A 15,269-nucleotide genomic window follows, 5' to 3' on the forward strand; every position below is an offset into this window, starting at 1 on the left:
GTCACACCACCCTCTCTCATATACCTCTCCCTTCCATCCCTCCAACTCATCATTGGCCTCCCCCTCCACCTCACTCACCCTCCTCAATAATCTTTCACTCTCCATCCTCTTCACATGGCCAATCCACCTCCATGTATTTCTCCTAACGCTTTCTATCTCATCCACACCAGAGAGCTCCTTCACTTCCTCATTTATCAGTCTCTCCATTTAACTCCACATGCTCCTCTCATATAACTCATTTCCACTGCTTTCACTCTTGACTTGTGTCCATCCAACAAGGTCCAAGCTTCATTTCCATATGTCATAGTTAGTATTACAATACTATCATGCAGTGACTTTTTTACTTCCATGCACACTTCCCCTTTCTTATCAATGCTTTCAAAGAACCAGCAATCTTTCTTCCTTGTTGTACCTTTCAAGAACTTCACCCTCCAAACTTCCATCCTTATTCATCACATTACTGGAGTACTTACATGCACTCACATTTTCCATTTCATCATCATCCAACCTCATTGTACATTGACTTCATTTCTTTCAAAGATCATGACTTTACTCTTGCCTACATTCACCTTTAGATTCTGTTTTCTACACACTCTCCCACACTCATTCACCATGCCTTGCAGTTCTCTTTTGTCTTCCCTTAACAAAACAGTATCATCTGGAAACAACAGTACGGGAAGTTTCCAAACACTGCTCCCCCTCTAGAGGGATGCTCCAACATCCACTGCCCTACCTTGTATCTCTCTTATAACCCCATCCATGTACAGATTGAACAACCATGAAGACACGACACATCCCTGTTTCAATCCAACATTCAGATAGAAAAATTCACTCAGTTCACTATCTACATGCACTGCTGCCTTAGCACCCAATACATAGTCTTCATAGCATTCAGCAACTTCCCATTTACAGCATATACTGTATTCTTAATATTTTCCACATTCCTTGTCTACCAACTCTGTCATAAGCTTTCTCCAAATCCATGAAGGCTGCATACAACTTCTTTCCCTTCTCTAGAAACTTCTCCACTAAAGACCTAAGAATGAATATCTGATCTACACAACCTCTTCCCTTCCTAAAACCTCCCTGTTCTTCTCCAGCAAATTCCTGTTATTTCCGGTCAATAAGTATCCAGCCATATACTTTTTCTATTACACTCAGGAGACTAATGATTACCACACACTTCTTTTCTCCCTTTTCTTTTGTACAGGGGAATAATTTACTGTACCCGACTTCCAAACCTCTGGGACCTCCTTCCTCCCAGGCCAATCGGCGCACCTTCCATGCCTCAGCATTTCACCATAGACTCCATAAATTCCTGGAGCTTTCCCCATTTCGGCTTTCTTCGTTGCTTCCACTATTTCCATCCTACTGACCTCTTCTTCCCTTCTCACCTCCCTCCTTCTCCCAGCCACTTATATAATATGGGTAGGAAAAGGGAGCTGTACTTTTTTCTGCTTTGGAGATGGCCTTTGACAAAGTCCCAAGTAAGGTGGTGAGGTGGGCAATGAGAAAGCTTGGGATCAAGAAGTGACTGGTTAGGGTGGTTATGGCTATGTACGAGGGTGTTTGTACCCTGCTGGGAGTGAATGGAGATTTTGAGTGATAAGTTTTCTGTGAATGCTGATGTGCATCAGAGGTCAATCTTCAGTCTCTTATTGTTTGTCATGGTGCTTGAAGCTCTCTCACCTGACTTCAGAAATGAACTCCCATGGGTGATGTTGTATGCTGATGACTTGCTATTGACTGCAGAGAATGAAAGGAAGGCTAGAGAAAGATCTAGGAAATGGGGAGATGGAATGGGGCACAAGGATTTGAGAATAAATGGGGATGAAAGTGATGATATCTAGGGCTCATGGCGGTACTGTCAAAGCAGAGGGAGTATGGCCATGTGCATTTTGCCACAAGGGTGTGGAAAGTACAGTAACTCCATCTTGTGTAGTGTTTGTGATATGTGGATGCATTAGAGATGTAGTGGTATTAGGGGTAGACTGCGAAATAATGCATATTTCTCGTGTGTGGTGTGTCAGAGAGAGCATGTACTGGCTGTCAGGCATGTGGGGATTGATCTTGCTGGAGAATCTATTGAGTGTGTGGAAGTGTGGGAAGGATAAGGAGTGGGTGAAGGAAGTTCAGGAATCTGTTGCCTCTCCTAACATTGAAAGGGCTCTCCCTCTGTGATAAGGGATGTAAGGAGTGTGATGCTATACGATAGCAAGACCTCAAGAGTAAAGGAAGGGGATATTCATAAGCTCAAATGCACAGACATGACAATGATTAGATGGATGTGTAGTGCATTCTTGAATTCGAGGCCTGGGGAGCTTGGATTGTGAATGAAGGGTTGAAAGGAAGGATGGGACTGGACTGTACTGGTGTTGTGATGTGGAGGGGTAGATTGAGATGGTTTGGGCACGTTGAGAGGATGGAGGATGACAATTGGGCACATAGGTAAGAAGTTTGAACGTCAGGGTAGGGTTGCGAGAGGCAGACCGAAAAAGACCTGGGACGGTAATACAGTGTGACCTCATGGATAAGGGGCTAAATAGGGAGCCTACCAGAAATCGAGCAGCATGGAGAGCTGCATTAGGTAACCAAGGCCAAGGTATACCAGCAGGTTGAACCTTTATAAATGATACAATATGAACGATATCTTTCAGGATTGGCAAGCTAAGTAGCATAAGCATTAATGTACCTGAAATAAACAGGTCATGTGCGTTACCTTGATAAACTAATCCAGGTTTTGTCACTTAACTCTGGACTCCCTAAGCTGAATATAATAGCCAAAATGGAATACCTAACTGAGAGGTAACTTAAAACAGGGCAACTGTGCTACTTGGTTATACAAACATACTGCAGGAAAAGCAGCCTTAACCTGCAATCCACTGGGTTCATGTGCCAGATGTGCATGGGACCAAACAGCAGCAGCAGCAACCTAAATGGGCCATACATGGTGGCAGAGGTATTGAAAAAGCACTGTTGTAGTTGTCCCTTAACCCCTGTCTATCCAGCTGTGTAATACACTGTACTAAACTGGTTTTCATCTGTTCCAGGTGCTCTTCGAGGACTACATATAAGCAGAAGATAATCATCTGGACGTTTCAAGAATAAAGACACTACGGTACCATACTGATAGGCAAAATGGCTGCGACAGATTGTAGGGACATGAATACCCATAATAATGACCAAGATGTGTCTGAGTGGTATGGTGAAATGGAGAAAATCCCTTCCACTGTTGAAGTGAAATATGAATCTGATGAGCTTGGTGACATTAATGAAATTGATATTAAAGTAGAAGCCTTGAGTGATGAGGATTGCTCATATCAAGAGGAAGAGTACACTGCTAATCTGAGGGAATCTGGGTGTGTGATTTGCTATGAAGATAATAAAAAACAGTTCAAGTGCGTCAGATGCAAAAGACTGTTTTCACACGAGTCAAACATTGGGAAACATGAGTGCTGCGTGCCTGTTCATAACTTGAAAAAATCTTTCGAGTGGAAGTGCAATATTTGCAGTGTTGCATTTGCAACTCGCTCTATACTACAACGCCATGAGAAAATCCATGTAAAGCAGAAAAAAATACACAGTGCTCACAGTTTGAAGCGGTCCTCATCAGTATGCAAATCACGTGAACACATACTAAAACACTCAAAAGTGATGTCCTACCATTGCAGTCACTGTCCCCTGAAGTTTGAAAGCTCCAAAGAGTTGAATAATCATATCAGGTCACTCCCTTCTGAAAAGGCAGTCTCATTCAAATGCCCAGAGTGTGCTGAAAAATTCACTCGTAATTCCTTTTTAAGGGAACATTTATTGACTCACAGTAATGTGAAAATGTTTCAGTGTGGTTTTTGTGATGAAAAGTTTCTGCAGGGGAAAATGTTGAATGAACATCTTTGGGAAACTCATCATTCTAATATGTACAACATGCAAGCCAATATTCTTAAATGTATTGTGAACAGTCCTTCACAACTTCATACTGATGCTCAAAATTAAGGGCATTGCCTGTCCTCTTGCTTTCCTAAAACAAGCAAGAACATCACTACAAGTGCAACATTTACAGCATTGGACTGAGATCCACTAGCTTTCCATCATCACCCTTTTGCAACTAGAGTTTCTTTTGCAAAAAGGATAAACAGTGTAGAATCTTTCCAAGTCATGTTCTTTCTGCAAAAACAAATCTTATTATTACATGAAAATTACCATGGGCTATTGTTTATTTTTATGGGAAGACCAAAAAAAGCAGAGTGTGAGTGCAAGTCTTCCCATGTCTTACTCTTCCTCTAAAATAAAAATCTGAGTTACAAGAGGTAAATGCTGTTCATGAATCCAGCCCTTGGTGATGTTATTCTAGTGTGTCATGGGGTAACAGTTTTGTCAGCTTATGAAGTTCCCAGAAATTTCATTCTTGCCAGTTTGTAATATGGAACAAAACTTAGGATGGTATCATAGCTCAAATGACACATAAGGCAGCATTAAGGAGCAATAAATTAAATCAATTACTAAAGAATGGGTGCTATAGCTTGTAAGCTTGCAAGAAAATTGATCATGGTTAGTAGCTCAGAAGTACATGTCAAGTTTGGCACTGAAGCATGAGAAATTTAATTTCATCCCTAAAGAAGAACTAGATAACACCTACTCCTCCAGTGCGCCTAACTACTGTCTCAATATAAGGTATTTTTATACTTTCAAGGCGGTTTAAAGGAATTACTGTACAGCAAGCACTCGCATAACGTGGGAATTTTGTATCTTTAAGCTCCCACATTATGGGGATTCTGTGTTATAAGGCCAGATGTTTACATGTTAAAGGGTTTTGTGGTACCTAATCCAGCCCCAAAGTCATATCCCCCCCCCCCCCATTTACCTACCTAATAAGGGCTTCAACATACCAACACTGAAGGATTCCTCACCTTCAATGGAAGAGGTTGTGGGCTTGCTGGGAGGAAGTGTAGTAGGATTCCGAGGCAGGGCAGGACTCCTTCTGGTCCCCAGCATGGTCATCCTGCCATGCCGGTTCCACTAAGCCTTCTTCCAAGGAAGAAGATGAATCCTGCATGTCCTATGTTGCCACTCTTCTGTTCTTGCACAATCCCCTCAAAGTCAACAGAAACATCAGACATACCATCTTCTGGCTGTTACTGCTCTTGAGTCTCTTGATGCGTAAAGTAGCAAATGAGGAGAGTCTGGTGGCATTGGCGAATTTTCTCTTGCATAGGCTCAGATTGCACGCAACAGTGTCCCGAGTTTAAACCTTGCGTATCTCATCAACTTCCCTGAGCTCTTCAGCACCAGCCAAAATGTTGTTGATACAAGCCATCAGCATATTTGGTGGGGAGGTTGGTGCCTCTGCCTGATCTTCCTGGTCCTCTGCCTCCCAGTGTTCCTGGCCTAACTCACTGATTCACTGCATTACTTCCTCTGGCATGGTATCATCCTCAACTACCTCCACCAAATCTTGCTTTTGTACCTCTTCACAATCAGACACAGCTCGACACACTTTCAATGCTTCCTCCTGCACTTCCTCCACTGACCACGCATCACCACCACTCTCAGCACACAACTCAGGTGTCAGCCTTCGCCAGGTATGCTTGCTAATAGCAACCGAGACAAGTTCCCAAGCCTTCAAAATGTTGGTGACAACATTCTGCATGCTGTAGCGTTTTAAGAAGGCAGTCACAGTCACACGAGACGTTCTGCAGGGTAAGGCTGAGGCAAACAGGACAGCGGCATGGTCAGGCTGGGTCAGGTGGGGGGGAGGTCACACACAGCATGTGTGCAGCCGAACGCAGGAGGGTAGGCTTAACTGGGGCAGGAATGCTCAGTGGATCATGACGACAATCCATGCAGACACATGATAGCAATACGTCACAGGCTGATGCAATCCATGTTCTGTCCATCACTTGCTGCAGTGTGTGAATTCCAACCATAATTTTATGCCTCGCACCGCTTTCTATCATTGGCCATATAGTATGACTTTGCAACAAACTGGGGCCTCCTGCCACATTATGTTCATTGCCACTGCATAGTCAAGTGCTGTAAAAAATGAGCAGCTTCCTCCAACTGCGTTAAATCTATTTTTTTCCACTTTGTGACATTTTTGGAACAAAATGGCACCTCCTGTGTTATGTGAGAATTGCGCTGTGACTGAGCATTATGAGAGTGTTTGCTGTACTGACCATAAGTGTACATGGCCCTAAGTATGGATAAGAAGCAGTATGTGTTTATGTCAATGCAATGAACACACAGGGCTTAGAAATTTCTCATGCTCCTGATTCCAAAGATTTATTTTGCACGCTAGCTCTTAGCCCCTTTATTAACATCTGAAACCCATTTCTACTCATTGCTATGATTTCCCTACACCGAACAAGAATGTCTGAGATTAGCCTTAACACATTATGAAAAGGTCAACTGAATAATTAATTATTTGGATGACTAGGATTTCAAGCAATGGAACATATCTATGGTATCAATCTGAATAAAGCCTGTCTACCTATCTGTCTATTGCCAGACGCCTCAGTCCCGTACGGGGTGGCCACAAACAAATCGTCTCCATGTTGCCCTGTCCAATTCCACTTCACTGCCCTGCTCCCAGCTCACAGCCCCCTCCCTCACATACCTCTCCAGTCCATCCCTCCATCTCATCCTTGGCCTCCCCCTCCCTTTCCCCCCTTCCACCTCACCTGCATATACTCTCCTCGTTTGTCTCTCACGCTCCATCCTCTCCACATGGCCAAACCACCTCGATGTATTTCTCCTAATGCTTTCTATCATGTCCACACCACAACACTCCTTCACATCTTCAAATGTCAGTCTGTCTCTCCACGTAACTCCGCATGCTCCTCTCAAATACCTCATTTCCACTGCTTTCTCTTGACTAGTGTCCTTCCAACAAGGCCCAAGCTTCACTTCCATACATTAGAGTTGGCATCACATACTGTCATGCAGTGACTTTTTTTACTTCCATGCTTACTTCCCTGTTCCTTATCACTGCTTTCAAAGAAGCAGCAACCTTTCTTCCCTATTGCACCCTTCCAAGCACTTCACCCTCTAAACTTCCATCCTTACTTATCACACTACCGAAATACTTAAAACACACTCACATTTTCCGTTTCCTCCTCATCCAGCCTCACTGCACATTCAGTGGCTTCACTTCTCTCAAAGACCATAACTTTACTCTTCCCTGTATTCATCTTTAGATTCCGTTTCTTACACACACACATTCCCAAACTCATTCAACAAGCCTTGCAGTTCCCCTTCATCTTCACGTAACAATACAGTACTGGGTATTTTCTGCAAACAACAGTACAGGGAAATTCCTAACACTGCTCTCTCTCATTAGGGTCGCTACAATATCCACTGCCCTACCTTGTATCATTTTTTTTATAAACCCATCCATATACAGACTGAACAACCATGGGGACATGGCATCCTTGTTTCAAACCAACAGTCAGACTGAAAAATTACTCAGTTCACATGCACTGCTGCCTTAGTTGAAAAATTACTCAGTTCACATGCACTGCTGCCTTAGCATCCTCATGCATACTCTTCATGGCATTCAACGACTTTCCATTTACTCCATACATCGTTAATACTTTCAACATTCCTAGTCTATCCACCTTGTCATGTGCTTTCTCCAAATCCATGAAGGCTGCATACAACTTCTTTCCCATCTCTAGAAACTTTTACAATAAAGACCTAGGAATGAATATCTGATCTACACAACCTCTTCCCTTTGTAAAACCTCCCTGCTCTTCTCCAACTAATTCCTCTCTTATTTCCCTTATTCAGCCAATAAGTATCCTACCATATACTTTTCCTGTCACACTAAGAACACAAATGCCCCAATGATTAACACACCCTTCTTTTTCCCCCTTTTCCCTTCGTACAGGGGAATAATTATACTGACTTCCAATCCTCCAGGACTCTACCTTCCTCCCAGGCCAATCTGCACATCTTCCACATCCATTCTACTACTATCTGTCCCCCATGGAGTCAGCATTTCACCACACACTCCATCAGTTCCTGGGGCTTTCCTCATTTTGACTTTCTTCACTGTTTCCACTACTTCCATCCTACTGTTTCCATCCTCTTCTCACCTCCCTCCTCCAGCCAGTCATTCCCCAGCCACTTATACTCGCATTACTTTCATTCTCTGTGTTCAGCAATTCCTTAACGTGTTTTCTCCATCTGCCCACTTTTTCTCCCTTCTCCACCAGCAATACATCATTTTTATCTTTCAACCCCCGACTTACTTCTTTATAACCCTGCCTAACTCTTTACATCTTTCCAGAACATTTCTTACATTCCCTCCACGTTACACCCAAATTCCTCATCCACTCTCTTCTTACTCGCTCATACTATTCTTTTCACTTCTCTCTTCCTTTCTACATATCACCCTCTTCTCTGTCTCTCAATTTATTCCACACCCCTGTTTCTCATCCCTCACTGTATGCTTTCTTCTTTTGTGCCACAGTCTGTCTCACCTCTTCATTCCACCATACTGTTCCTTGCACTCCCTTTCATCTTCTCCTCATCCCACACACCACCTCACATGCTGCACAAATTTCCTCTGAGTATCTTACACACACCTTACACATCTCCCATCTGCTCCAAATCATATTTATCCAATCGCTCCTCCACTTCTCTCTTTTATTCTTTCTTTTTTTTCCATCCTCTTGCACTTTTCTACCATCCTTGTATGGACTACTTCCTTCTGTCCTTCCTTTCTCCTCCTCCTCCATTTCATTTGAACCTCGACTTTCACCACCACCAAGTGGTGGTCAGAAAGTCCACTCCCCCAACCTCTGTATGCTCTTGCATCCATTACACACCTTCCGATTCTATTATCCACACACACATAATCAATCATTGCCTTCCATTCATTCAGTTCACCATCCTCCCTTCTCGTCACTCGCCACGTGCTGTACATAAATGTCGGAACACAGAAATGTTGTTTTCTTAGTTTATATTTTAAAATACTGAACTTTGCTATTACTTGACCACAAGGATGTCTTTCAGCTGAACAAAATAATTAGCTGTTAGTTTGGATACTGGTAGGCTGTTATACCTGTGATAGAGTAAGTTAATTACAATAATCCCAGTACTATCCGTATGCCCACTATCCGGACTCCCCACTTACCAGACATTTTGGGACCGGGCCTTTGGAACCCAAAAATGGCTAAAAAAAAAAAAAAGTTTAAAAAAAAAATAAATTAAAAAAAAAAAAATCGACATTTTTTCAACCGTACTTTGAAATTGGCGCGGTGCCGACCAGCTGTGTTTATGCTCGCTGCTTGCTTCCCCCGTCCTACCCAGTTACCACCTAACTACCATCCCAACTAGACGTGCTCATTTTTGTGAATAATCAGTGAATAAACTGCAATACCTTGCCACTAGACGACATGGGAATTTAGTGTTTTGCAGTTATGAAATTATAATTCAGAGTGCAAAGATTATGTACAGAGTGTAAACTGGTGGTTGAAACTGGCGTGGTGCAATCAAGAACAGTATGTGCAGTGTTAACCCGCCCCATCCCGACCGATTTTCCACCACTGACTCCCCCAAATCCCGACCAATTTTGGATTTTTTTTGGGGGGAGGGGGGGGGCTCAAACCTCCGCTTTTGGTGAGAAATATCGAAAATTCATAGAGAAATTGCTCACCTGAGGTTTAAAATACCAGATAAAGGTAGCTGTACCCCTTATCTTATGGGGTTTTCTATCAGGCTGGCTCCAAAGAAAACAAGTTCTATGGGAGGGTAACTACTCCAAACTACTCATAAACAGTATTTATTTATTTATTTAGTACGAATTTATATGTAGTACGAGAATATGTTGGTTTTCACACACTAATATAGGCAATATAAGCATCGTTTCACGCACCAAACACATCACAACATACCTGACCTTTTTTGGCAACATTACCTGATCATCATTTCTGACTGTTTCTTCCTCTAATGCTACGTAAACTTTGTTCTCCACATTGTCATTGATTGGGGAATCACTCTGGCCTTGAATTTCGTACCATGGCACAACATGTCTTTATTGGCCAGGTCACCAATAACAGATGAATTGCCAAGACAGTGGCATGTGTATGTGTGTGTGGGGGGGTCATGTGGGGTAAGGCATTGTCCCTGCCTGGCATCTTGTAGATGAAGGTGTCCCGTGTATACCTTATGTACCAAAAATCATGCGCGAAATTTGAAAAACGTACAAATGACAGACCTTGCAATTGCATCACGTCTATATACGTCAACGGGAGTCACAGTGACAAAACATTCGGACATACATATATGTCAATGGGACGCGGCGGGTTAAACAATTATAACTCATAGTGCCAAGGATTAAGTGCAGCACAACACTGGATTAATGTATGTGCTTCGAGGGCATTTATACCACTGCCAGAGCCTTAGAGGAGGCAGGTTAACCTTCGTAACGAACGGCCACAGACGTGTTGTAAGTACCCCATACACTGCTAAATATTTTCCATACTCACTTCTAATTCCTCATCCTCTGGTTCCTTTTCATTTATTTCATAGTTTCTGTCCCTTATTTGTGTGAATAGGGTCTTAAATAGGTGTTATGCATGTCCGGTAGAGAATTATGTAGGTGGTTTTCTGAGTTACGCTGGGTTAAGGTCCATAAGTACCTGTCCAGGAGGCAGGGGCCCACTATCCGGATACGGACCCACTTTCCGGATGTGCCTTTGGCTCTATTACATCGGATAGTGGAGGGATTACTGTATTTCTTGAGTTACGCAGTACTATGCTCTGCAGCATAAGAATGAAAACTAGTATTTAGCTCTGAGGCTGACCACATCCAACAGCTTGTTTATAATATTTGCCATGTATGTACATTACAAGGCAAAGGAATATATTTTTATATCAACTGCTAGAAGAACATATTTAGCTCCATTACTCAGAATGTATTTGCTGTAAAAAGCTGACTCCTCTCCTGCTGGATTTATATAGATTTAGGTTTTTACTGATATGGTAATACAAAGAACTTATAACTTACAAAAGCACTGGCTATTAACCAGAATTTTATTTAAACTAGTGATTGCAAAAAAAAGTATCAAGACTCTTACGAACTGAATCTCAATGATACCCCTTCATATGTTTTGATATTTGATAAATTTATGTAAAGTTCAGTCTGATGCCAGAATATTTTACTTATAGCATATTACATACTGTATTTGCTGAAATGTGGTACACAGATTAATTGTTACATACTGTATTTGCTGAAATGGGGTACACAGATTAATGTTTCAAAGTCCTTCCTCTCACATTTCAAAATGTATACTGGTAGCACAAAAGCCTCAATACTTCCCTCTCCCTGTATACCATCGGTTGTCCTTGATACCGGAAATATAAGTTTAGTTATCAAACCCAAGTTTGCATTAGCTACTTCAGTTCATTTTTTTTTTTTTTTTTTTTTCCCTAAACATTCTTGTTAACTTGGAGACAATTTTACTCACATTCTGAGAGATCTCTTGTAATGAAGCAATTGGAAATAAATTAATCAACCTATTTACTGCATCCTGTCTCCCCACAGCTAAATAAAACTGAGTGGTATATTATGAAAAAACAAGATGATGTCACTGTACCAAAGGGTACATATGCCAATGTCCCATATTACTTTAAGGATGTCGCCTAAACTGTACAGTATTGTTCAGAGTACAGTAATGAAGTTATGACCTTTTCTATAATATATATCCATCTATCTATCTATATACCTAGGCTGCTTCCCCCAAGGAAAGGGAGGTAGCCGAGACAGGACGACACACTCCCCATTTACTCATCCATTCAAACACATTCATTCGCATCTATATATATATAACGGTAATGAAGTTATGACCTTTTCTATAATATATATATATATATTTGTGAAGAACCTTGTTATGACCAGCTAAAAAAATAAATTCTGAGTATTGTCATTTTCTTTAATAGCCTTTTTAAGATTCCTTCTTGCACATATCTCACCTGGAAAATCCAAATTTCAAATTTCATTTAGTAATCAACCACAGTTTATGTTGCTAAATATCCATCTCACAGACAACAAAGGACCATTCATTTGGCTGGAGATGCCAAGACATGCTGTATACATCAAGAATCATGGGAAGAGATGAACCATGGAAAAGCCAAAAACTTAAGTACATGAGGGCTGGATAAATAGTCATGAAGGAAGTTATTGAAAAGGGAGAGAAATAGAATGCAAAGTTTGATGTTGCTTTAAAGTGTATTCACTTGAAAAAGGGTGGTATGAGGGAAGGGGCATGTACAGTACAGTCAGACCTCACATCATAAATCTTGTGTGGTGAAAAAATACAACCATTGTGTGATGTGGTTCTGGAATGTCATGGATGGATCCAGGAGTGTTGCTTATGCTGCCCAGGCAACACCCATGGTTTATCACACTAAGGTAGTAACCAGGACTGAGTAGAATGCATAGCCTACATGCCATCTTTTATTGGGTATTATGTTTATTGCTCCCACAAACAGTCCTTCCTGACAATGTTGCTTATCTGACAGAGCAAGGGATTGTAGAACCCTCATTACTTTGGAAAATGATATGGGCAACACGACAACACCTTAAAAATTTTCTTGAATCTGCAATTGCTGGTAAATTCAAATGAGACATGCTTCTGGTTCATGAAAAAGGTAAAGGTACAAAGACCACCCATTTGAGAACAACCTGATGAAAGAGTTGGTGTTGAACCATTAGCAATGGCGAGTACTGGTAATGGTGCTCAAAGTTCAAAAAGCAACTACTGGGGAAAAAAATTTAATAAAAAATGGTTGGGGCTGTAAGTACGGTATGAAAGAAAATGAAATAACCTAAAAAAACCATGTCATACTATCTTCATAATATGCTTCAAAATTCCATACTCAACCTTTCAAAATGGCTATTCCTTTTGCCAGAACGCAGTGTACTGTACACCTTCACCTCAACCATGTCATGATACAACGATGTAAGACAATCAGTACGTGAGGGCTATTAAGCTTATCCATACACTCTTGAGCACGTGAATTTCAGTGAATTGCCCACCTCGTTAATTCCAAACACAAATGGCAGTTTTTAAAAACTATTACTTGTTTCAAGCATGCATTTTCTTCACCGATAAAATACAGGCTACATAAAACGTGCAGCAAAGTAATATTTGGAAAAATACAATCAGCCTACGGTACGAACGAAATGTTTAACGTAGAATTCACCTTCAAATATATTATTACTGGATACTGTGCAATTACTTATGTAAAAATCAAAGGCAAAGCCATACTAGAGGGCCCCCCAAAGGAAGAATCACACCAGCCGCGAGCCGATACATATCTTGCCCGGCTCGGGATGACCTTAACCTTCTCTCGCCAACATCCAACTCATCCAAGATTTTCATCTCTACTATACAACCGTAAAATTTTGATACCTTGTGCGGTTGCGAAGTTTTCGTAATAACAGACAGCCTGACAAACTGAACACAATACCAACTTCGCTATCGTGCTGGTAAAAACTCCTTACCTGCCTCACAACCACGCTTACAAATAACGAAGCATCAAAGTCCCTGCAAGAAATTTGAACTTAGTGAAATGAGCCGCTTCAAATCTTCACTTACCTTGCCACACCAGCACTTTCGGGGTGTTTACTATATCGCATCACCTTCTCTGATTCTTCATACTCCTTTAGGATATGTTCAAGAATCCACAAACTTTGAAAATATGAAAACACTACACAGACGGGATCACCGCACCCTCCCACCGCGCTTCTTTGTTATTCACTTGGGTCCGTTTTCTTTCGAAGCGTTCTTAATTTCCAACAGGTATCCTTTACCGTCAAAGGAAATATATATATATATATATATATATATATATATATATATATATATATATATATATATATATATATATATATATATATATATATATATATATATGTCCGCGTTTTCGCGACCTTAAAAGTCAAGATATTTTGATTAATCTTGATATCTTGATATCGCATATTGACTATCGTGCTGATACCCGTTTTCGCGAGCACCAAAAGTCAAGACAATTTTGAATTTTGTGCATGATTAGTCAAGATTAGTCAATGTTCCTCCTGAGGTATTTTGACTGGTATTGACTTTCCATTTTGTAAACAAACCCAGCGCTACCGAAATCGAGCCAAACTCGTGAGAGAAGAAGAAAGAGCTTGTGGCCTATTGAGACGTAAATATGGTCCCATACATTTGAAATGAATCGAAATTTGCTGTCAGCTGATACCTGTGGTGGCGCCATCTAGCAGCAACTTTAGTAAAAAGTTTTTCATTTAAGCCCATCGAGGCATGAACGTGGTCCAATGTAAGGTTACTTGACATGGCTAGTTACATTTACAGCAAACCGTTTGAAACAAAAGCATCGCCGCAGGCCCAGAGCAATTTTACTCTTGTTTTCCCTGATGCAACCACAACTTGAGGGTCTTGAGGATTTTGACCATTTAACCTTGTGTCCAACAACAGTTGTACAGCTGCACTTTCATCTCACTCCAAAATTTCAAGCAAAAGCCCTGTCTGGTCGATCACATGACGAATATCATTTAATTCCTCTATTTGCAGAAAATCTCCCAAGGCAGCCACATAACGCACGAACGAATGTTTGTAGATGGCTCTGACGTAAAGGCAATACAATCTTGCCAACCCGTTTTCGCGACACTCACTTGAAACTCAATATCAGTCAAAATGGATATCACGATGATCTTGACTTGAAAATGTCGCGAAAACGCGGCTATATATTTTTTCATTTTACTGTTTTCTTGCAACTTTGACAATCTTCTTTTCGGTTGGGTTAGATATAGCACATCATTTACCCCTTCCCTCTTACGGTACATCTTGCAGGCTGCAGCCCCCAAAACATATAGTGGTCCTTGGGTTGAAGGTGAAGCGACTGAAGGATCTCTGAAATATCAGCCGTGATGATAATTTGACTTTTCGTTAACGAATAAATCTGAGGTTAGGAAGATATACAAGGTGGTCCATATATAGCCTCCATTAGAAACTCAGCTTATATGTTGCAAGGATGGTTCAGTCTGCTATTATAGTGTGGGCATGGTTGTAGGAAAGTAAATGATGCAGAGAAGACACTGACAACGCAAAGCCATCCCCACAACACGAGAAATCACCTAGCCATGTGCAAAAGCAGTATGAAGCCTATATAATATATGGGCCACGCTGTATTACACAAACTACAGGGGTGGCATAAACAAGGAGCCTACACATGGTGGCACTGTGCAGTGTGTGTGCAGTTGT

General features: G+C 41.3%; 1 protein-coding gene across 1 annotated transcript in view; it reads right to left on the reverse strand.

Moving 5' to 3' along the window:
- Positions 1-5,398: 5,398 nt before the first annotated feature.
- The window catches only part of Tmem43 (Transmembrane protein 43), a 49,491-nt gene continuing 39,620 nt past the window's right edge, over positions 5,399-15,269 (reverse strand). The window contains exons 9-10 of the mRNA XM_080272065.1: positions 13,605-13,669; positions 5,399-5,690 (exon numbers count right to left, since the gene is read on the reverse strand). Coding sequence (XP_080128191.1) covers positions 5,399-5,690; positions 13,605-13,669 — 357 coding nt within the window. The remainder of the gene's footprint in view (positions 5,691-13,604; positions 13,670-15,269) is intronic.

The sequence above is a fragment of the Coenobita brevimanus genome, chromosome 49 (genome assembly GCF_032717465.1).
Source record: "Coenobita brevimanus isolate Jiangsu-jjx chromosome 49, ASM3271746v2, whole genome shotgun sequence".
In the NCBI taxonomy this organism is placed as follows: domain Eukaryota; kingdom Metazoa; phylum Arthropoda; class Malacostraca; order Decapoda; family Coenobitidae; genus Coenobita; species Coenobita brevimanus.